Below are 21,695 nucleotides of genomic sequence, written 5' to 3' on the forward strand. Positions count from 1 at the left end.
TAGAAATGTTGTTTGGCTATTTCAGGACGTTGTTTAAGGATGCATCTGGAAACCTTGACAAAAATGCCAGATTCTCTGCTCTCTACAGGCAAGACAGCAATAAGCTCTCCAATGACGACATGCTCAAGTTCCTGGCAGACTTCCGGAAGTGAGTCTCAAAGCCTTACTTATTATTTGCACACCTGAGAAACAGAAGGTGTTTGGTGGGGAGGGAGGCAGTGGGCTCCACTCAAACGTCATAGGGCCTGTTGGGTGAGGGTGGAACTTTTCCTCATGTCCTTGAGAAGGAAGAAAAGGTTTAAAAATGGAAGTGTGTCCTAGTTAATTTGAATTCTTTAAATGCTGTTTTGGTGGTGCTGTGGAGGGTGGGGTGATGGTAGAGATAAGCCTAGGGAGGAAGGAGACAGTTGAGGGACCTTTAGCAAGAGATGGGAAAGGATTCAGCAAAGCCAGTGCAAGTGGCAGTGGAAGGAAGGGACTAATTGGGGTCACATCAGGGGAGGCACCGTTCCTCTGTCTGGAGTTCCCAGCTGGATGAAGAGTGGAAGAAGAGAGCAGTGGGTGGGTGGCAGTCTCAGGTAAATAACTCCCAGGTTTCTGACCTGCACAATGGAGTGACTCAAGTACCATTAACTGAGTGGGTTGATGGAAGGGAAGGATAATAACTTATATAGTGCTTGCTGTTTACAAGCATTGTTTCAAATGCTTTACCTATATTCACAAGTATATGAGTTTCCTAGAACTGCCAAAACAAAGTGCCACAGACTGGGTGTCTTAAGCCCATGGAAATATATTCCCTCGAATTTCTGGAGGCTAGAAGTCCAAAGCCAAGACATTGGCAGGGCTGCACTTGCTCTAAAATCTGTGGGGGAGGATCCTTCCCTGCTTCTATCAGCTCTGGTGACCCCAGGCGTTCCTTGGCTTGTGGCAGCATCATTCCAGTCTCCGCCTCTGGCTTCACGTGGCCGCCTTCCTGTGTGTTTCTGGTGCAATGTCCTTCTTACAAAGGAACGTGTCATACTGGATTAGGGCCAACCCCAGTGACCTCATCTTTCTTGATTACATCTGTAAAGACCCTATTTCCAAATAAGGAGACATTCATAGGTACCAGGGGTTGGGACTTCAGCATATGTGTTTGGGGACACCATTTAGCCCACAACAACGTGGTGAAGAGAGGGCGAGCAGTGGCCAGGGCAGCCCAGCTGAGAATCTGCTCCTGTCACTATGCTACTTGGTGTTCCGTTGTAACGGGTTCACTGTGAAACTTACAAAACGGATTTCCTTTACTAGGGGCATGGGTTTTAGAAATTTTCCAGGAAACCTCTGGGAATGAGAAAGAACTGAGGGTATTAAAAAATAATGAAATGAAAAGAATGACCAAGAGCCAGCCTCTGGTTATTCTGTACCATACGAGCTTTACAGCCTTAGTTTTTTATTTGGGGGGGGGGTGGGGAATACAACACATGTCAAAGTAACAATGTCACTTTGCTTAGAACTCAGGACTGGCTGTTAAAAGTTCATTTCACCATTTTCACTATGTTCTTACTTCTCTCCCTTCTGATTTTTCAGAATTCTAAATAGAGCCGTAATTAGCATCTCTTAAAAACCTTTACTTACTGATAGTGAGTATTGTCATATGTAACATGTCATTATACAGTAATTATTGTCATGTTTCCCCCTTGCTTGTAGAATAAAAAGTCATCTTACTTTGTTTTGTTTTTTGAAAACTCCAGTCACCTTGAGTTAAATAGCTTACGGTTTTCTTGCACTAGACTACCCTGCAGTTCTTAGTAATCATGACGTGGGTCCAAACGTAATCACTTAGGAAGGCGTACACACTATACTGTTAAGGAGGAGACAGTGTAGCTCTGTGACCTTATTTTTGAGAAGAAAATATTTTATATAATTCTTTTTGTATATGAATGAAGAAATGGATAGGCAAATAGCTAACCGGATGGGAAGATAGGCATAAATAGTCATATGGGATAGACACCAAAATGGTGTTCATGGTTGTCTCTGAAGGATGGGTGTATAGATGGCTTTTCACTTCTACTTTATAGCTTTCCATGATTTTATGTGGACTTTTTTTTTTTTTACATTTACTTTTATATTCTGACAAACAATGAAGTTCTTTACGTGTAATGGAGGTTGGAAGGTTCTCAGAAGTTACGTCCTATGCTGGCTAGCTTGAGACTGCCCAGCCAGTGGGGTGCTTTGGAGGTAGCCCAGCTCCCAGTTCCATTCCCCAGTGGAGGCCGAAGGGTAGGACTTTACAGGGTCTTCAATGAAAAAATGATCTGAGCTGAGAGGCCATGGGCAGGCAGTAAAAAGCACAAGCCTTCCCTGGTTCAGAGCCCAGCAGTATTCTCCCCGGCACATCGGGCCTTCATGGGTGTGCTCAGGAAGAAGGATCTTGTGGGAGGAGCGTGCTCCCAAGGGCCAGTGAGAGACTCAGGAACTTGCAAATAGGGATGTGATGCTATCGGCATCGGAAGGTGCAGCAGTCATAGGGGAGCCTTTGTCCCTCCTTCTCATCAAGAATCCAGAGAAATGCCCGTGGCGGCTCCCTGTGCTTTCCACAGTAGAATTAGGGAGCTGGAGGTTTCCTTTTTTCTTTTTCCTTTTAAGCTTATCATTGCGCTTTTTCGTTCCTATTTATTTATTTAGTTAGTTAGTTATTTTTACAGAGAATAATCCCGTGGCACTGGCCTGCGCACCAGCTTGGGTGCAAAGCTATTGTTTCTGCTCTCATGATTGTCTCAAAATGTCACTTAATAATGGATGGGAAAAATTTTCTCAAGCTGCCCCAGTCTTTAGAAAACAGCTGCCAAATCTCATAAGCCACTTCTCCCTTTCCCTCACAGTAATTACCAGGGGATATGTTCCAAGATTTAGTAAGAAAACAATTCTGTCAGATAGATGGTATTGCTAACATATATGCTTCCAGAAATATTTATCTAAGAAGAACACTTGGTATTTTATACTTGATTTGCTCATGGTGGTGTGTTTTCTAACTTCTGCAGGAAATCTGAAAACATGAAGGTAAAGTATAAAAATAGAACATTTCCATTTAAATGTAAACCTTTTTTTTTCCCCCCGGTGCAAAAAGGTATTTTTATCAAGGCACAGAGACAGGGCTGTGGGCAAGAAGAGCTGCCTAAGTATAAACCTTTGTTAATGCTACCATTATTGGGTAGTTCAGTTAATAATATTATTAGGGGGGCACCTGGGTGACTTGGTCGTTAAGCATCTGCCTTCGACCCAGGGCGTGATCCCAGGTCCTGGGATCGAGCCCGCTTCTCCCTCTCACACTCCCCCTGCTTGTGTTCCCTCTCTCGCTGGCTGTCTCTCTCTCTGTCAAATAAATAAATAAATAATCGTAAATATATATATATTATTAGGGTTTGTGTGTGAGACTTACGTATATGTGTTTATTTGTACCTTTGTGTGCTCTGTGCCCAAATTTGACATTCTTACCTACATTTCCCTCTGGTTACACCACACTCAAGCCAGGTGGGGCTGCTTGCCTTTCTCTTAAGCCATTGAGTACTTTCACCCCACCACGCTTTGCCCTCTGCCTAAATCATGTCTTCTTCTGCTTTTGTCTCTCCGAGGGACCCCTACTCCTCTTTCTGAGTCCAGTCTGTAATTCACGTCCATGTTTGGAGACCTGGGGCAGTTCGTGTGCCTCCTCTGTTTGAGTCTCCCTCTCCTTTTTAAGGGGGAAACCCTAATAGCCATTGTAATCCTACAACTGTGGTGGGGAGTAAAGGAAAATGCATGTCAGGTCTCACCAAGAAGACTCATCTCGACCCCTTCTTTCTCAGTACACTAGACACTGGCCTTCCCGTGGAAATTTGCACACGCTTATATGGAAGTGGTTCTTATATGTCTTGTTGAGGATGGGAATCATACCATGTTTGTGTTCTGTCTGTGGTGCTCAGTCAAGTACGTGTTGTATCACCATAAGCACTTGGTAAATGGTTATTGAAATTTCTCATAGATATCAATTCAGTGATTTCTTTTAAACAAAAACATCTCAAATTTCTTTCAATCACATACACATTTTTTAAGTGACTCCAAAGTTTTTAGGGACTATTTCCTTTTACAAAATGCAGTTAGGAGATTAGACTTACTGCCAACAGACCCAGGCACGCCTGTATTGCCAGTTAATCACTTTAATGGGTCAGGACAGACAGTAGAGAAGGGGGGACCGGGCTCCAGAAACAGAGAGGTGAGGACACCCAATCTGTTGGCATGGGATGACTGCTGGTTTGTGATACTCCCCTGCCTCTGGGGATTGTTGAGCTGTTGTATGGGCAATGGGAAGAGAAAACCTTTCCTGTTCCTAAGAGCGAGAGTTTGAACCTCATTCCTAGGTTTATATGTAGACCACAGCAGTTCCCAAATTCCAGATACCCTACATGTGTCTACTTTATACATTTATTTAATGGAGTTTTAGGATAGGTTTTCATGCTCAAGTATTATAAGTTTTGCATGGAATATACACTTTACAGATTAAAAAAAAAACACCTAATCTCAGTCGTAAGAGAATTCACTTTGTGTAACACACACACACACACACACACACACACCCATCACTTTGTAAATGCATATAAAAAAAGCAGTAGAATTTTTGTTGTTTGTGAGGTTTTGATGTCTGATAAGCCAAGTTCAATAAAACCCCTAAACTTTTGAAATAAGTTTGAGATTATATTTAAAAAACTAAACTTCCACAAAGCCCACGTGCTGTGTGGTATGGAACTAAGCTCAGATTTGTGCTTTCTTGGAAATTCATGGACATAATGCCTCTTATAGAAATAGCAGCCAGAAGTAAAAGCTCTCAGCAGAGGGAAGAAACCAAACGAGAAGTAAGTATAGTTAGACACAAAAGTAAATAACACATTATACGAAGAGTTCCAGTGAAGATTCTTTAATTAGAATTTGTTGCTTAGAAATCCAGTTATCAAAAGTTCATATGAGGATGATGTCAGAGTAATGGAAAAAATGGTGAAGAAGAATTTATGGGTGGAAGTAACTGGGAAGGGGCGAAATACAACACTCTTGAGTACTTATATTTGGAAGTATTCTTTGTAATAAACAGAATACTTCTGATTTGAGGAGGCAGGTACGACTTCATAGGCATCTCTAAGATTTGTGGGACGCAGTGTTTTGTGGTATGTTGGCAGTGTTGAGTTGTCGGATGAAGCGGTGGAGCAAGGCACTGTATGTCAGGAAAATTTCTAGCTGCAAGAAACCCATGGGTCTAAGGTTTGATGTCCCTGAAGAGCTTTGTGTGAAGCTGAGAGAGGCTCCGACGGTATATCATCTGGGGAGCATGCAGTGCATGGGAGGCCAGCGACAGCTCCCAGGAAGTGATTGTCAAAGGCGCTATCTTCCTGCTAGTAGCAAAGAATATTGTGTTTTTGAACAAATCACACAGTGGGCACAGGGACAAGATACAGGGGCGATGCTGGGCTGTCCCTGGACATCTTTTGGCCAAAAATCTTTTTAACCGAAGGCAGAATGTGTGGAAAATTGTTGACTTGCCTTCCTGATAGTGCTGTCTCAGGATTTCAAGGGATTGCTCATTTAAACTCAGATATAAACAAATGACCGTGGAAAGGAGAGAAACGCTAGGAGAAAGTGATTCTGTAATTTGGAGCTGGAGGTGGGCAAGGTGCATGTGCTCAGCATGGTCTGTTGTCATAAGGACAAGCATTTAAGACTGTTGGGATGCCTTGGTTATACAGTCAGTTACATTTTCAGCTCTTGTTTTTGGCACAGGTCATGATCTCAGGGTCATGAGATCAAGCCCCACAGTGGGATCTGCACTCAGCGGGGAGTCTGCTTGAGATTCTCTCTCCCCCCGCCTCTCTCTCTCTGCCTCTTCTGGTCGTGTGTGCTTTCTCTCTCTAAAATAAATAAATAAATAAATCTTACAAAAAAAAAAAAAATTTAAGACTGTTAGGAAGTCTTGATGCAGGTGAAGGATACCCCAGGATAGACCGACACGTTACCTGTGAAGCTGCTTAACAGGTAACAGGAGCTAGGATAGGAACTTTTCAAAAATAGGAATAAATCCAAAGGCAGAATCTGTAGACCAATGAGCTTTGATTTTTTTTTGGCAGTGTTTTAAAAGACATTATTAAACAGGTGGCTTATGAAGAACCATGAGGCAGCATTCTGTTTTCTAGGAATAAGTCACGTCATGTCGAACTATTCATCCCAACCACATTTGTGCTTTTCTCTTTCTAACTGGGTTGCTAAACTGGTACCACAGAGGAATGCAAAGCCTCTGACAAGTATGTATTCCAATGTCCTGTGAACAAATCAGAGAAGTGTAGTGTGCACGAGTGAACAGTTGTTCGACTGCTAGAGTAACCAGACGCCAGGACAGGTGGTGAATGGGCTAGCAATGGGCTGCTAGAGGTTTGAGGAGGAACCTGTTCTTGGCCATATTCTGTGCAGTATCATCGTCAGTGACTTTTTTGAGACTATAACATGCTGATGAAATGCCTTCGTGACATCAAGCTATTAGGAATATCTAATACATTAGATGTTAGAATCTGGACTTAGGAAGGTTTGATCAACTAGAAATGGCTCAAACGTAAAAGAATGAAATTTCCTCAAGGCAAAAATCAAATCCTGTTCTGAATTCCAAAAAATGTAATTGTTACGAATACAAGATGGAGAGAGACGGCATGAGAGTAAAGCATATAGAAAAAGATTTAGGGATTTTAGGTGATTTAAATGTAATGTACATCACTAGGGTGGTGTGACTACCACAGAATAATAGCATTTGGCTACATTAGTAGAAGCGTGTATTGTTCAAAACCAGAGAGCTGCTTGATCCCTACCTCGTCAGACCTTCTTGGGCCTGTTGTATGCAGTTTGGGTGCCCTGACGTAAACAGAATGTTCTTCTAGGGGGAAATGACATTGGAGGAAGGTCCAAAAGTGCTGAAAATGGCAGACTTCAGCAAGATGTGGTTGCTGTTTATAGATGGTTGAAAGGTGATACACAAAGAAACGTAAGCAGGTCCTTGGTAAGTGGAAGTTCCAGAGAGGCGAAGTGAGGAAGAGCATCTGGGTCTGAGAATAGCTGTGCTGAAAGCTTCCTTCCAGCTAGGAAGGGTTGATGCTGTAGCAGTTCTTGTCAGGAGTGTCACAGAGGAGATTCTCCTACTGGACTCAGACCGAATACAAACACCACCCACTTCGCTGCGCACCTACATTGTGTCCAGCATTTCACTAGACTCGCGAGCCTGAGATGGCCTCTAGCTCTGCATTTTCATGACTTGAGCCAAGAATGAGGGTGAGGATGGAGTGGTTCACGAAAATGGTAACTATACCATCTTGCCGATATTCTTATCTAGATTTTTGTGCAGTCTAAGCCACTGGCCACAGGTGACTACTAAACGCGAGAAATGAAGCAAGTCCAAACGGAGATGAGCAATAAGTGTAAAACTCCTCTGGATTCGGAGAATTAGAATAACTTTTTATACTGATTTCACACTGAAATAATAATATTTGGGGTATATTGGGTTAAATAAAAGGTATTCTTAAAACTAATTTTACCTGTTTCTTTTTACTTTTTAAAATGTGTCTTCTGGAAGGTTTAAAATTACTTTTGTGGCTCACATTATATTCCTCTGGGAAGTGCTGGTCTGGAATTTAGGTTTTAGAGCTAAGCTAACTTACAAATGTGTGATTTTTCTCTTCTCCTGTTCCTAGACCTGAGAAGATGGCCAAGCTCCCAGTGATTTTGGGCAACCTAGACATTACAATTGATAATGTTTCCTCAGACTTTCCTAGTAAGTGTAAGTTTTCGGTAATAACCAGACAAAATTTGGTTTGGCTTTTACTTCAGTTTGTTTGTTTTTAATTTTCCAGATTATGTCAATTCATCATATATTCCCATGAAGCAATTTGAAACCTGTAGTAAAACTCCAATCACATTTGAGGTAGAGGAATTTGTGCCCTGCATACCCAGACACACTCAGCCTTACACCATCTACAACAATCACCTTTATGTTTATCCTAAGTACTTGAAATATGACAGTCAAAAGTCTTTTGCCAAGGTGCGTACAAAGATCGAGGTTTCGGTTTTGGTATCAGACTCTCTTGGGTTTGGGCTTCTCATGTTCTTTTATAAATACTTACATATTCTGGCTTTTTGTTTCATTTTCTTTTTCTTTTTTCTTTAAATATTGCTGCAGGCCAGAAATATTGCTATTTGCATTGAATTCAAAGATTCAGATGAGGAAGACTCTCAGCCTTTGAAGGTTTGTTTTTTGTATATGTTTGCATTTTTCCATTTGAAAAATGAACCTATGTGATATTGCACAACTAAAAGAATTTAGCACATTATAATCAACACAGACACAAAAATATGTGACATTACAATATATAGCCACATGTGCTAAACCTTACAGAATATGGAGTAATTGAGTTCTTGCTCCTCATTGACTGTTTCTGTTTTGTTACACTCTTTAGGGATGAAGGTTTCTTATGTATGTTCAATTCAGTAAACATATCATGTCTTAACTATGAGTCAGGCATTGTGTGGGTTCTAAGAATTGTATTCGTAAGATTGATAATAGAAATAATAATAAAAATAGATTGATATTGTTTATTGTAATATAGTAATAATAACAGTAATAAGTTATTGGTGATGTTTACTGAATGCTTATCATAGTGCAGTCTCTTATCTTAGAGCCTTATAGGTATTAAACTCCTTTAATTCTCCTAACAGTATTTTTTAGATGAGACTAACGCACAGAATTTAAGTAAGTTGCTTCGGGCGATCCATTAGAACCAGTTCAAACCCAGGTAGTCTGGCTCCACAGCCCAAATTCTTTACTGTAACTATGTGAAAATGACTTTCCAAGAAGGGAAGGAGACAAAGATGCAAAGAGGAATATAATAATAGTTTTTGCCCTGAAGAAATTCACGGCTTAGTGGGAAAGGTAGTCATGGAGAAAAAGCTCCTTGGCACATAGAAATGGTTTGTTGTCAAAACTGAATAATTAGTATAAAAATTGCTGAGTGGACACAGAGGAAGGAGTTAATCATTTCTTGACGGACACATGGGAGTTTGGTGCACATGGAAGGGAAGGTGATTCAAACAGAGGGATTGCATGAGCGCAGGTGTGGAGGTGTGAAAGGGAACTTATGGGCAAGATGCTGTCTAGTTATAGCAAGGACTTGTGTGTGCGGGGGTGGGGAGGTGGTGCTGGGAGATGGACTGGAAGATGGGTTGGACCCAGGAGTAAGGGGGCTTACGGGGCCTGAAGTCTCTTCGGTAGAAGAAATCCATCAGAGGCGGTTATAAGTTTATGCTGTAGAAATTCCTCTTGACAACACATCTGAGTTTAATCTCTTACTCTGTTAATTAAATACTGGTGTCTTTCTTTGCTAACTCTTACTTTAGTGCATTTATGGCAGACCTGGTGGGCCAGTGTTCACAAGAAGCGCCTTTGCTGCGGTTTTACACCATCACCAAAACCCAGAATTTTATGATGAGGTAAGTGAGGAGGTTTTCAAGGGAAAACCCAGCTAACCAGTTTTAAGGAAAACTCTTTAAGTTCTTTGCTTAGTAAAGCAAAAAACGAGAGAAACTGCATACTAAACTGCATGCTAGAGCTAAATGTTAAAGTATTAAAAGTAACATTCATTCTAAAAACTTGGAAATGCAGATAATAGAAAAGAAAAAGTCAAAATCTCTCCTCTATTCCTACCACAGTTAATATTCTGACATATTTTCTTTCAAATTCATACTTAAGTAGAGTTATGTTTGTGGGATCTGAGAATCTTTCTTTCTCATTATTGGGTTTCTTTATTTAGAATGATGGTGTAGTTTGTTAAAACTATATGAATCTTAATTTTAAATGTTCTGTCCTGGTTTTTCATCGTGCTGTTGCTGCGTTAAGTTAATGGAGTGGTTGATGTCGTGGTTTCCAGTTCTTTCTAGAGTTGAAATACCAACTCTCCCGTTTCTGGTCAATGAAAGTCTTGGTCTGTTCAGGCTACTGTAACAAAATACCACAGATGGGGTGGAATGTAAACAGCAGATATTTACCGCTCACAGTTCTGGAGGCTGAAGTCCTAGGTCAGGGTGCCAGCATGGCTGGGTGAGGGCCATCTCCCTCCCAGTCACAGACTTCTCAGTTGTACCCTCGCATGGTGGAAAGTGGGGGGATGGTCCTCCGTTGGATCTCTTGTAAGACCATTCATCCCATTCATGACCTAATCACCCCAAAGATCCCCACCTCCAAATACCATCACCTGGGGGGGTTAGGATTTCAACATATGAATTTGGGTGGAGGGGTCGGGACACACATATTCAGCCCATAACAGTGTATTTTGCATCCATTTCTTCTTTAGCACAGTTTATGTTCTCTGATTTCCTTGATTGCAAATGTTAGTATCAGTTGGAGACCCAGTGCACAAGTGACATGTCGTGTGGCTGCTTTCATTGAGAATTTTTATTTTAAGATATTAAAAAGATTGTTATTTTGTCTTCCTTGCAGATTAAAATAGAACTGCCCACCCAGCTGCACGAAAAGCACCACTTGTTGTTCACTTTCTTCCATGTCAGCTGTGATAATTCAAGTAAAGGGAGCACAAAGAAGAAGGATGTTGTTGAAACACAAGGTTTGGGATTTCATCCTTCCCTTGGTTGTTCATAACTTACATATTAAGTTCTTAAGTTTTATTTTGATTCTGAGTCTTCATCCTCTTGTGGAATTTTTATTTTTATTTTTTTAAAGATTTTATTTCTTTGAGAGACAGAGGGGAGAGCATGAGTCGGGGGAGGAGCAGAGGGGGAGGGACAAGCAGACTCCCCGCTGAGCATGGAGCCCAATGCGGGGCTCCCTCCCAGGACCCTTAGATCTTGACCTGAGCCGAAGTCAGATGCTTACTGAGCCATCCAGGCGTCTCTTTGCCGAGTTTTTAGATGAAGTTTGTGAAGGTAGCATCCCTGGCTTGCATATATAAATTTTTTATAAAAGGTCATTTTAGAATTGTAATACCAAAGAGCCCAAAGTACATTGCAGACAATGTTCTGCAGAGACTAGATTCAGGGCCTTAAAGATCAGGCTTTAATGGCATTGACTTTCTTTCATACATTTTCGAATACCTACAGTGAAGTTTTTTGTGCTTTTGTTTCAACAGTTGGATATTCCTGGCTTCCTCTCCTGAAGGATGGAAGGGTGGTGACTAGTGAACAGCACGTTCCTGTCTCAGCCAATCTCCCATCTGGCTACCTTGGCTACCAGGAGCTTGGAATGGGCAGGGTATAGGACTTTAAGAATGATTTATACCAGCACCTTCAGAAAACATGAAAATCAACTAAAACAAGAGTAACACAAAAAAGTACACAATATTTTTGCTGGTCCCAACATTTTGGTTTTAGTTACTCATTTTCAAGTAAACACAGGCCAGTGGAAGGCAGGTCTCCTGATAGCACAATTTAGAATTATAGTTTGGGCATTTGAGAAGCCCTGCACTAGCAGTGCCTCAGCAAGGGAATGGAGACTTGGAGACACTGGATGAAGTAGAAGTTTTTCGCTGCAAACTAGCCATGCTCAAGTAAGGATGTGTTCTTAGAGTCACACAGACTATTAAGAATTGTCTTCCAGCTTAGAGTAAGTCTAGTATCAAATCTCACCCACAGGGCAGCCATTCTGATACATTTTCTGATTCATTAAAGTCCACATTTTCTTATATTTCTCCAGTTGGTTAGTTGAGTTTGCATTTTACAGACTTCAGTTTTATAACAAGCTTAGGTAAGGTTTCATTTCATTCTAAATGGCTTTTAATGTTTTTCTGAATTTAAGTAGTGCCAAATTTGGGTCCACATTATGGACAAGTTGTCAAAATATTCCAAAATCGGGGGAAATCATATAACATTCAGTTAAAATTGTTAATCTGACAAGAGAAAATGGAGGTTTCAGAAATCAAAATAAGCACACCCAGATGATTGGCCCTTTACCCATGTTAGGTCTTCTTCTACTGTCCTATTTGCTGGATGCGGTCTCTTCTGCCATCACTTAAAGGATCTTGAGCTCCGTGTTGGTTTAGTCATTGGTGAAATAGGATTCTTTCCCTCTCAAACGGACAGTAATTCTACAGCCGCAACTAAACAAAAGATAACTTAGAAAATCTAGGAAGGAGAACACTGTACTTGGAGGAGGAAAGTGAGTGGAAATTAGTATTGGTTGCATTCCTGCTGTTGGCCAGCCGTAACTATTGAGTCACTGATGCTGTTTGGGTCTGTGACACCTCATCAGTCCCCCCTGTGAACATGGTGTCTAAAGCCAAGATTGCTAATCCATCGGGATGTTTTTTTTTTCCCCTTCCCTATCTTCTCAGCATTATGGTCCAGAAATTAAATGGGTAGACGGAAGCAAGCCACTGCTGAAAGTTTCAACTCATCTGGTGTCCACAGTGTATACTCAGGTATGTGTTTTCCATTAGCATTAGCAGTAATTGCTCAGTGAATGAATTCACACAATTTTTTTTGGCAAAACGAAATCCTAATTGATACGTCATATGGATATATTTTTGCTCTAGAGGTCCTTCGTTGAAGAAAGTGCATGATAAGGTGCTCCTATGTACTGATATAAGTGAATAGTATAAGTAACATTTCTCAACAATTTCCTCTTTTATTGGAGGATCTTTGAAATCTTTTTTAATTACGCCAGTTAGAATGGCAATTATTGACAAGGCAGGAAACAACAAATGTTGGAGAGGATGTGGAGAAAGGGGATCCCTCTTACACTGTTGGTGGGAATGCAAGTTGGTACAGCCACTTTGGAAAACAGTGTGGAGGTTCCTCAAAAAGTTAAAAATTGAGCTACCCTATGATCCAGCAATTGCACTACTGGGTATTTACCCCAAAGATAACAGACGTACTGAAGAGAAGGGCCATATGCACCCCAATGTTCATAGCAGCATTGTCCACAATAGCTAAACTGTGGAAGGAGCCGAGATGCCCTTCAACAGATGACTGGATTAAGAAGAAGTGGTCCATATATACAATGGAATATTACTCAGCCATCAGAAAGAACGATTACCCAACATTTGCAGCAACATGGATGGGACTGGAGGAGATTATGCTAAGTGAAATAAGTCAAGCAGAGACAGACAATTATCATATGGTTTCACTCATTTATGGAACATAAGAAATAGCAGGGAGATCGGTAGGAGAAGGAAGGGAAGAATGACTTGGGGGTAAACAGAAGGGGGAATGAACCATGAGAGACTATGGACTCTGGGAAACAATCTGAGGGTTTCAGAGGGGAGTAGGGTTGGGGGATTGGGATAGGCCGGTGATGGGTATTAAGGAGGGCACATATTGCATGGTGCACTGGGTGTTATACACAAATAATGAATCATGGAACACTACATCAAAAACTAAGGATGTACTATATGGTGACTAACATAACATAATAAAAAATTATAAAAAAATAAATTAAAAAGATAAAATTTATTTTTATCTCTTTGATGTTTTCATTATTCTATGATCAGTTTCATAGTCTAAATAAAACATGCATGCTGCAAGCAGCAGATACTCCTATTTCCACAGCATTATGCTAATAGGCTTGCTGTCTTTCTTTTTCTTCTTTTTCTTTTTCTCCCAGGATCAGCATTTACATAATTTTTTCCAGTACTGCCAGAAAACCGAATCTGGAGCCCAAGCTTTAGGGAGTGAACTTGTGAAATACCTTAAGGTATCAGATGGCTTTCTTAGGAACCCTTTTTAATGAGTTTGGGGTTGGGTTTTCTTTTTGGTGGCAAGTGTTATTCTTACCACTCAGGAACCTTGTAAGGATGCTCTTAGCTAGATACTCTCACGTTGATAGTTTCTGTGTGGTTTTAGAAGGTGACAAGAAGTGGACTCAGAAATAGGACAACTTCAGAACACTGTATGTTAACTATACTGGAATTAAAAACTTAATTAAAGAAAAAGCAAAGAAATAGGACAACTTCTGCCTTCATCCTCATCCCACATGTACTGTTTTTAGGCCCAACCCAAAACACATTGTTCTCTGCATAGAAAATCACTCACTAACACAAGCCTATCTGTTGAGTTCTCCCTGGGTGCAGAGCACAGTAACAGGCATGTAAGAAGCAGTGCTTTAGTCCCACCGTTAAGTAATTTCTAGTTCACTGTAGGAGATAACATAATGTTGGAGAATGTATGCTAAAAACAAATCAGCAACAACAATAACAAAAACTCTGAAAAAACAGAAAGAATGTACATAACCGACCCCAGTGTTGTGCAGGGGTTGGAGGCTCCCAGCATCATGGGATAGTGAGAGCAAGGTGGGATTTATCTAGGGGAGCTCTATCCAGAATGTGGTTCCATGGGAATATTTTTAAAAAGGAGAGTAGCTAAAAGAGCATCCTAGGCATGGGGACAAAATAGAAGAAATGTGAGAAATGGGAGCGCCTGGGTGGCTCAGTCGGTTAAGTGGCCAGCTCTTGATTTCAGCTCAGGTTACAATCTCGGGGTCATGGGATTGAGCCCCACATCAGCCTCTACACTCAGCGGGGAGTCTGCTTGAGATGTTTCTTCTCCCTCTGCCCCTCCCCCTGCATGCTCTCTCTCTCTCAAATAAATAAATCTTAAAAGAAAAAAAAAAGAAACGTGAGAAATGGAATACAAGTTTGTTTGTCTTCAGCAGGGAACATGGAATGAGAGTTCTGAAATCATTGCTTGGCCAAGTACCCTTTCAGGTACCTCACAGAGAGCCTTATGACTTCAAGAGGAGTCTTTGTGTTAGTTTTCTATTGTTGCTATAACAATTACCACAAACTTGGTGACTTCAAACAACACGAATTTATTTTCTTACACTTCTGTAGGTCCGAAGTCTGACACAGGCCTCATTGGGCTCAAATCAAGGTGTTATTAACATGGCTGAGTTCCTTTCTGGAAACTCGGGGGGTAAATCTATTTCCTTGACCTTTCCCAGCTTCTGAAGGCTGCCCTCATTCCTTTGCTTATGACCCCTTCCTACATCTCAAAGCCAACGATGCTCCATCTCTGACTGCTCTTGCCTTAGGCACGGCTCCCTGACTCTCCCCTGACTCTCCCCTTCTGCCTCCCTCTTCTGACTTTAAGGACCCTTGTAATGACTTTGGCTCCACCTGGATAATCCGGGACAGTCCCCATACTTGAAGGCCAGCCTTAATTCCCTTTTGCCATGTACCACAGGCACAGGTTCTGGGGATTAGGTTGTGACTATCTTTGTCCCTTATTCTGCCTACCCCTGCCTTCCATTGTTTAGATAAACTTCTTCCATCCTTGGTTTGGAACTGAGTAGAAATTGCTTGGGGTTGGTCTTTTTTTTTTTTTTTAAGATTTTCATTTATTTGAATGAGAGAGAGCATGGGGAGGGTCAGGGGAGAGGGAGAAGCAGACTCCCCGCTGAGCAAGGAGCCCGATGCAGGGCTTGATCCCAGGACCCAGAGATAATGACCTGAGCTGAAGGCAGATGCTTAACTAACTGAGCCACCCAGGTGCGCCCCCCCCCCCGCTTTTTTTTTTTTTTTTTTAAGATTTTCACTTATTAGAGAGAGCAGGGTTGGTCTCCTTTTAAGAAGGTAACACAGATGCCATTCCATGTCTGTAGAGTCTGCATGCAATGGAAGGCCACGTGATGATTGCCTTCTTGCCCACCATCCTAAACCAGCTATTCCGCGTCCTCACCAGAGCAACCCAGGAAGAAGTTGCCGTCAACGTGACACGGTAAGAGAGGCGGGTAGGCGGATACCTTCTTCCCTTTCAGTCTGTCCACATCTGGAGTACGGTCATACATATCTGGGATGCTAATATGTGTTGACCATTAAATTTAAGAAATTTCTTTTGATCCCATGTGTAGGGACCCCATCTAATTCCTTGTTTCCTTGTTTCCTGTGGTGCCAATAGCATCATCATTGTTCTGCAACTACTGTGTAATAATGAAATGTTTTCATTTTCACATTACTATTCATTGCTTTATTCATTTCTGTGGTGTGTAGGGTCATTATTCATGTGGTTGCCCAGTGCCATGAGGAAGGATTGGAGAGCCACTTGAGGTCATATGTTAAGGTATGTAAAATAAACGGTCCCGATCATTTAAATCTGTGGCTCTCCAATTTTCCTTCTAAGGACTTAATTTTTAAAAATCTACTTATTTTGGGATGAAACTTAATACCTCTGCTTTCTCTTCTATACCTGTAGCCAGTGCTTGTATCTGAGAGGAAGTCCAAAGAGGGGCAGCCATTCGTTTATTTACTTAATTTTATTTTTTCAACGTACGTTCCTTATAATGGGTTTTTACAAATAATAATGACATGGAATTTTTAAAAAAGAATTTTAACTTGCTGTTGGGAGGCCTTTGGTATAGCCCTATCATTTTCATTTTTCTTTTTCCCAACTAAAATTTGCAGTAAAATGGTTTCTCCTGGGATGAGAAGGTTAGCGCTGGCCACCATCAAGTAGATAACTATGTGGGACAGCAAGAGATGTCACTAGCATGGGTATCAACAGGTTCTTCATTTATGTAACACTATTCAAGAGAGTGGCGGTTACCATTCTGAAAAGTTACACACGTTCTATTTAGTCTTTATAGCTGTAGAATCAGGGCACCTGGTGTTGGGTGACACATTCCTTGAAGTCCTTGGGAGGTGGAGTTGTGGGCTGGAGGACCACTGACCTGAGCCAGGTGGTTCCGTATTGTGATGGGTTCCCTGAACGTATCCTGGGCTCCCTCTTTCTGTCACCCTTCCCTCCTTCTGTTTCCACACCTTCCTCTCCCACCCTGCACTTGTACCTCGGTCCCTCACCGCCATCCTTTGGAGCCTCTCCTGCTTTCAGCACATCCTAGATAACTGGGACATTAAAATATCTTTCCCTTTTCTTCAAAGTATGCTTACAAGGCTGAGCCGTACATTGCTTCTGAATACAAGACAGTGCACGAAGAACTGACGAAAGCCATGACCACGATTCTCAAGCCTTCTGCTGACTTCCTCACCAGCAACAAACTACTTAAGGTATGTTGGGGGGAGAGGGTGGGCAGTGTGGCTCTGCAGTATTGAAATCAATGGAAGAAAATCCAAACGCCATAGCCTGACCAGTTTACCCTTCTTATGCGCTTTTAGAGACAGTCACCACCTCCTGAAAAGGGGTAGAGTTAGTTCTTTGGGACCAACTTTGCTGCTTATACTTGTGCTATCAGAACTGCAAAATATAACTATATTTAAAGTTTCATGGGCTCTTAAGTTTTAAGAAGTCATTATATTCAGGTGAGCAGAGGACACCGAGTTGGAGATTATAAAGGCAGCATGAGCAGGGGAGGCTGAGTCAAGAGGAAAGATCACATAAATGAGTGAAACCATATGATAATTGTCTTTCTCTGCTTGACTTATTTCACTTAGCAACACAGATAATGAATCATGGAACATTGCATCAAAAACTGGGGATGTACTGTATGGTGACTAATATAACAAAATGAAAAAAAAAAATCTAAAAAAAAAAAGAGGAAAGATCACAGATCTAATCCAGCCGTGCCTCTCTTTGGCTTGTGCCGTGCTGAGTGCTGAGTGTATGCACCCAGCTTCTTATGGGAGGCTGTTAACTTGTTGTGGGACGTGCGGAAGCAGGAGAACAGTTGCCATGCACCTCTGGTCCGATAATACTTTGCCAAGCGGTTCAGCCCTGCTTTGGGGTCGCACCTGTTCCGTGTCTATAATGTTGGCAGCCTAAGAGAATAAACATCTTGCCTTCTAATTTGTTGTTTTTCTCACCAGGATCCTTTTTTTTTCTTTCTTTCAGTATTCATGGTTTTTCTTTGACGTTCTGATAAAATCCATGGCTCAGCATTTGATAGAGAACTCCAAAGTTAAGGTATGTCACTTCCTGTCAGGGCTTGTGTGGTGGCTCCTGGGGGGAAAGTCTTTTTGTTGCGTTTGTAGTTCACATTCATGAACGCTTTCTGTTGCCGGTTACGGTACAATTCTAGGTGCTTTCCAAGAAAGAAAACGTTTTATTCCAAGTAATAAAGCCATAGGGCTATCATAAAGTACTACCCTGCATTTTACAGATGAAGAAACTGAGCCTGGAGCGAGTTACTTGCCGAGGCCTCGCCGCAAGCGAGTGGGGGGGCCAGGTTTTGAGACCAGTCTGGTTCCAAAGCCCACTCTCCTGAAGCATGTGTTTCATGGAAGAGAGAAAGAAGAGAGAAAACTCTCTTTTCCTTTGTATAGCTTGGAAGGTTTCAAGTCTGTTGAAATGAGAGTAACAGTTTAAGCATTTATTTTAAATGTAGTTACCCAGTCTTAAACATGGTAGACCTTTCTCAGGGCCTTAGTTGAGAGTGTCTGATGCTACTTCACGTCCTATGGAAGCAATGAAAGGACTCTGAGAGAACTCCTCGCTGAGGTGCTGGGTGTGTGTGGCGCTCTGGGTCCCCATGCTGAAGGTATCCTGCGGATACCTATAGCCTATCCCTTCAGTCCGCTCTGGACTGATGCCTGTCTAGGTGTGACTGGTTGCTGCTGGCTGTCTGAGGCTCAGTGTAGATACATTTTTATAAGATTCTAATGTGGTGAACTCAGTGGTCAAGTGACAAAGTCCCTTTTGAGATATGCCTACTCTTGGAGTGGCCGTTATGACTATGAATGCTCTCTGCCTTGCACCATGCGGGGTCTTGAGTCATGGAGAGCAGGAGGCCCGCGTGCAGGGAGCAGGTCATGGTGCCCAGCATTCCTTCAGAGTGAATAAAGGGAGGACAGGGGAGCCACAGGGAGGGAGGGTGAAGATCTAGGCTCCCTGTACCAGGGATCTAGACTCTTGGAGAAAGCCGTGGGAAGGGCTGCTGGATTTTGTCAGGCAGAAGGTTGACAGCTCAGAACTGAAAGCCATGCTTTTTCTAGTAGAGTGGGTACTGGTGCCTGACCAGGTGGTTTCCTTCTTTTTTTTTTTTTTTTTCCCTTTTAATTCCGGTTTTAGTGCACAGGCAGATGCCAGATGGAGGTGGGCCCTACTTTCCACAGAGTAATGCACCATCTAAATCATGCCAGAACAGCCTGCCAAGTAAAAAACCTAGCAGATTGTCTACTTGGCAGTATGCAGCTAAGTGTGTGTGCCTGCACACACACATACACACGCACATACGCATGCGTGCACACATGCAGGTCGTTTGGACGTAGTACTTTCATGTTAAAAATGTCATATGCAGGATAGGCTGTAGGCCTGTCTTAGTTTGCTTGGGCTACCATAGCAAGTATCACAGCCCAGGTGGCTTCAACAATGGATATTTACTTCCACACAATTCTGGAGGCTCAAAGTCTGAGATCAAACTGTCTGTAGATTTGGTTTCTGAGGCCTCTCTCCTTGGCTTGTGGATGGCTTTCTTCTCCCCTTGTCTGTGCATTGTCTTCCCTCTGTGCATGTCTGTGTCCAAATCTTCTCTTCTTGTAAGGACACCACTCTTGTTGGATTAAACTCACCTTAATAACCTTGCTTTAACTTAATTACCTCTTTAAAGACCCTGTCTCCAAATACAGTCATATTCTGAGAGACTGTGGGTTAGGACTTCAACATACGAATTCAGTCCGTAACAAGGCCCCGATGGATTTTTCATTATCTTTGGCTCTAAATAAATGTAATCACTCCAGAAAGATTGGTGGCTTGAGTATATTTAAAAATATAACTGCTTTGTTCAGAAAGTATTCATTGAGAGTCCTCATTTATGTGCAGGCTCATGGGTTACAAAGTTAGGTTTGGTGTGGTTTGTGCCCTCACAGAGTTGAGGTGGGAAAGTGCACGACTAGACCATGGGAGCGAAGGTCAAGGAGGTAATGAACACTTTTGAAACACCCACAGAAGTATAAGTATTAGGCTCCTGGGTGGCTCAGTTGGTTAAGTGTCTGCCTTCAGCTCAGGTCATGATCTCAGGGTCCTGGGATCAAGTCCCGTGTCAGGCTCCCTGCTCAGCTGGGAGCCTGCCACTCTCTCTGCCTTCCACTTCCCCTGCTTTTGTGCTCTCTCCCTCTGTCAAAATAAATAAAATCTTTAAAAAAAAAAAAAAAAGGAAGCATAAGTATCAATAAGATCTCTTTCTGAGAACTGTATAGAAAATTTACAGAGTAATTTGATTGCATGGTTTTTTTGTTTGTTTTTTAAGATGCTAAATTAAACCGTAGAGATTTAGGGATGGTAGGGACCTGAAAGCTACCTTCTGGTCCAACTTCTCCCATATGCCATAGAGGTTGAGATGGAATATAGACCCTTGAGGTGCCCTGTCCAGGGTCACACAGCAGACCAAAGCCATGATAGACTCAGAATCGGCTTCTCCCGGGTGATCTGCCCTTTCCAGCCTTATAACTCAATTCGCCAGCACTTCTGGGAGATAGTTTTTGGAACTCTTTAGAAGAGACTGCTCAAATGCTACCATGCACAACCTTTTCTGCAACTTAATTATATCTTGGCCCTAAAAGAATATTCAGAGAGTTTTTAGAAGTAGTTTATTTAAAAATTGTTATCCAGTACAAAAAGAAACAGACTGGCATCTAAAAGGAGAAAGCTTAACCATAAGATAATTTACTATAAAAAGAGATTCAAAATACCTACTTACCACTTTGGAGAGTTTAACACTTCACTTTTAGAGGGCTCCCCTCTGACTTCTTCGGTGTCATTGACGCCGTGCCACTCCTTCCCTGAATCACACATTATTGATCAAGGAATTTCTCACATATTTTGAAGGTTTTATTCGTTTTGCCTCATATCTTAGGAGTAGTGAGTTTTACGTGTTTGAATTAGTTATTTTTATATCCGTCTTTATTTACATCTTAAGATTTGTATGTCCTAGTCCCTGATCCCAGTGTTCTGAATTGAGGGAACAAGTTCATATTCACCATTCCTGTGCAGTTTGTGATTTCCAAAATCATATCAAATTCTCTCAGAGTTTTTATACTTATAGATGGAGGATTATTAGTAAATCCAGTGTGTTTATAATCCTGACCTTGATTTTTTTCCTCATTGGTGAGTCTTTCTTAAAATGCCATGACTAGGCCCACATCTGTCTAGTAGGGGCACCTGGGCCACAGATTCATGTAAGAGCCAGATGATGCTTTCAGTGCAGCTGAAAGTGCCCTTCCCAAGAATATTTAGCATAGATCAGCATTTGGAGGCAAAGTCTATGGTGAGCTGAGGCCTTGGGTGTATACTCTTGCTGGCAACAGGGTCATCCCATCTGCTGTGTATTTACGTAGAAGGAGATGCCCCTGGAAAACGTGTGTGCTGGTAGGCCTGCTTCTAGTGCTACACTCTTGCTGAAGATGTATGTGGCCGCATGTGTCCACCTCCCCATCCCAGCCAATCAAACTACACTTTGTGCCATTTGCTGAGGACGGCTGTGAATCAGAGCCTGCCTATGAACTAGCATCTAAAACAAGTGATTTCCTTACTACCGCAGATGGATCTGCAGAGTTTGGATTGATTACATGGGACCGTGCCAGACTCGAATGTTCCATAGGTGACATGTGCTTGGAATTTACAATAGGCGGTTTCTGAGGAAAATACAAAACTGACCTCGTCAAGGCCTACTAAGGAGTTCCCAGCTCTGATCCCATTCTGCCTCTATGCTCAACACATTTTAGGTGTTTCTTTTCTATCACTTATATTTAGCAGCTGTAATT

The 21,695-nt window shown here is 41.9% G+C and overlaps 1 protein-coding gene across 22 annotated transcripts in view; it reads left to right on the top strand.

Annotated features, from left to right (window-relative positions):
- The window catches only part of DOCK9 (dedicator of cytokinesis 9), a 294,889-nt gene that overhangs the window by 177,890 nt on the left and 95,304 nt on the right, over positions 1-21,695 (top strand). For all 22 annotated transcript variants that reach the window (XM_087865020.1, XM_087865025.1, XM_087865027.1 and 19 more), the window contains exons 15-27: positions 26-148; positions 7,737-7,816; positions 7,896-8,083; positions 8,222-8,287; positions 9,436-9,528; positions 10,535-10,658; positions 11,181-11,302; positions 12,381-12,467; positions 13,652-13,741; positions 15,647-15,762; positions 16,035-16,104; positions 16,923-17,048; positions 17,830-17,901. In XM_087865020.1, coding sequence (XP_087721146.1) covers positions 26-148; positions 7,737-7,816; positions 7,896-8,083; positions 8,222-8,287; positions 9,436-9,528; positions 10,535-10,658; positions 11,181-11,302; positions 12,381-12,467; positions 13,652-13,741; positions 15,647-15,762; positions 16,035-16,104; positions 16,923-17,048; positions 17,830-17,901 — 1,357 coding nt within the window. The remainder of the gene's footprint in view (positions 1-25; positions 149-7,736; positions 7,817-7,895; positions 8,084-8,221; positions 8,288-9,435; positions 9,529-10,534; positions 10,659-11,180; positions 11,303-12,380; positions 12,468-13,651; positions 13,742-15,646; positions 15,763-16,034; positions 16,105-16,922; positions 17,049-17,829; positions 17,902-21,695) is intronic.

Source organism: Ursus americanus, chromosome 10, assembly GCF_024610735.1.
Source record: "Ursus americanus isolate L20-20 chromosome 10, mUrsAme1.1.p, whole genome shotgun sequence".
In the NCBI taxonomy this organism is placed as follows: domain Eukaryota; kingdom Metazoa; phylum Chordata; class Mammalia; order Carnivora; family Ursidae; genus Ursus; species Ursus americanus.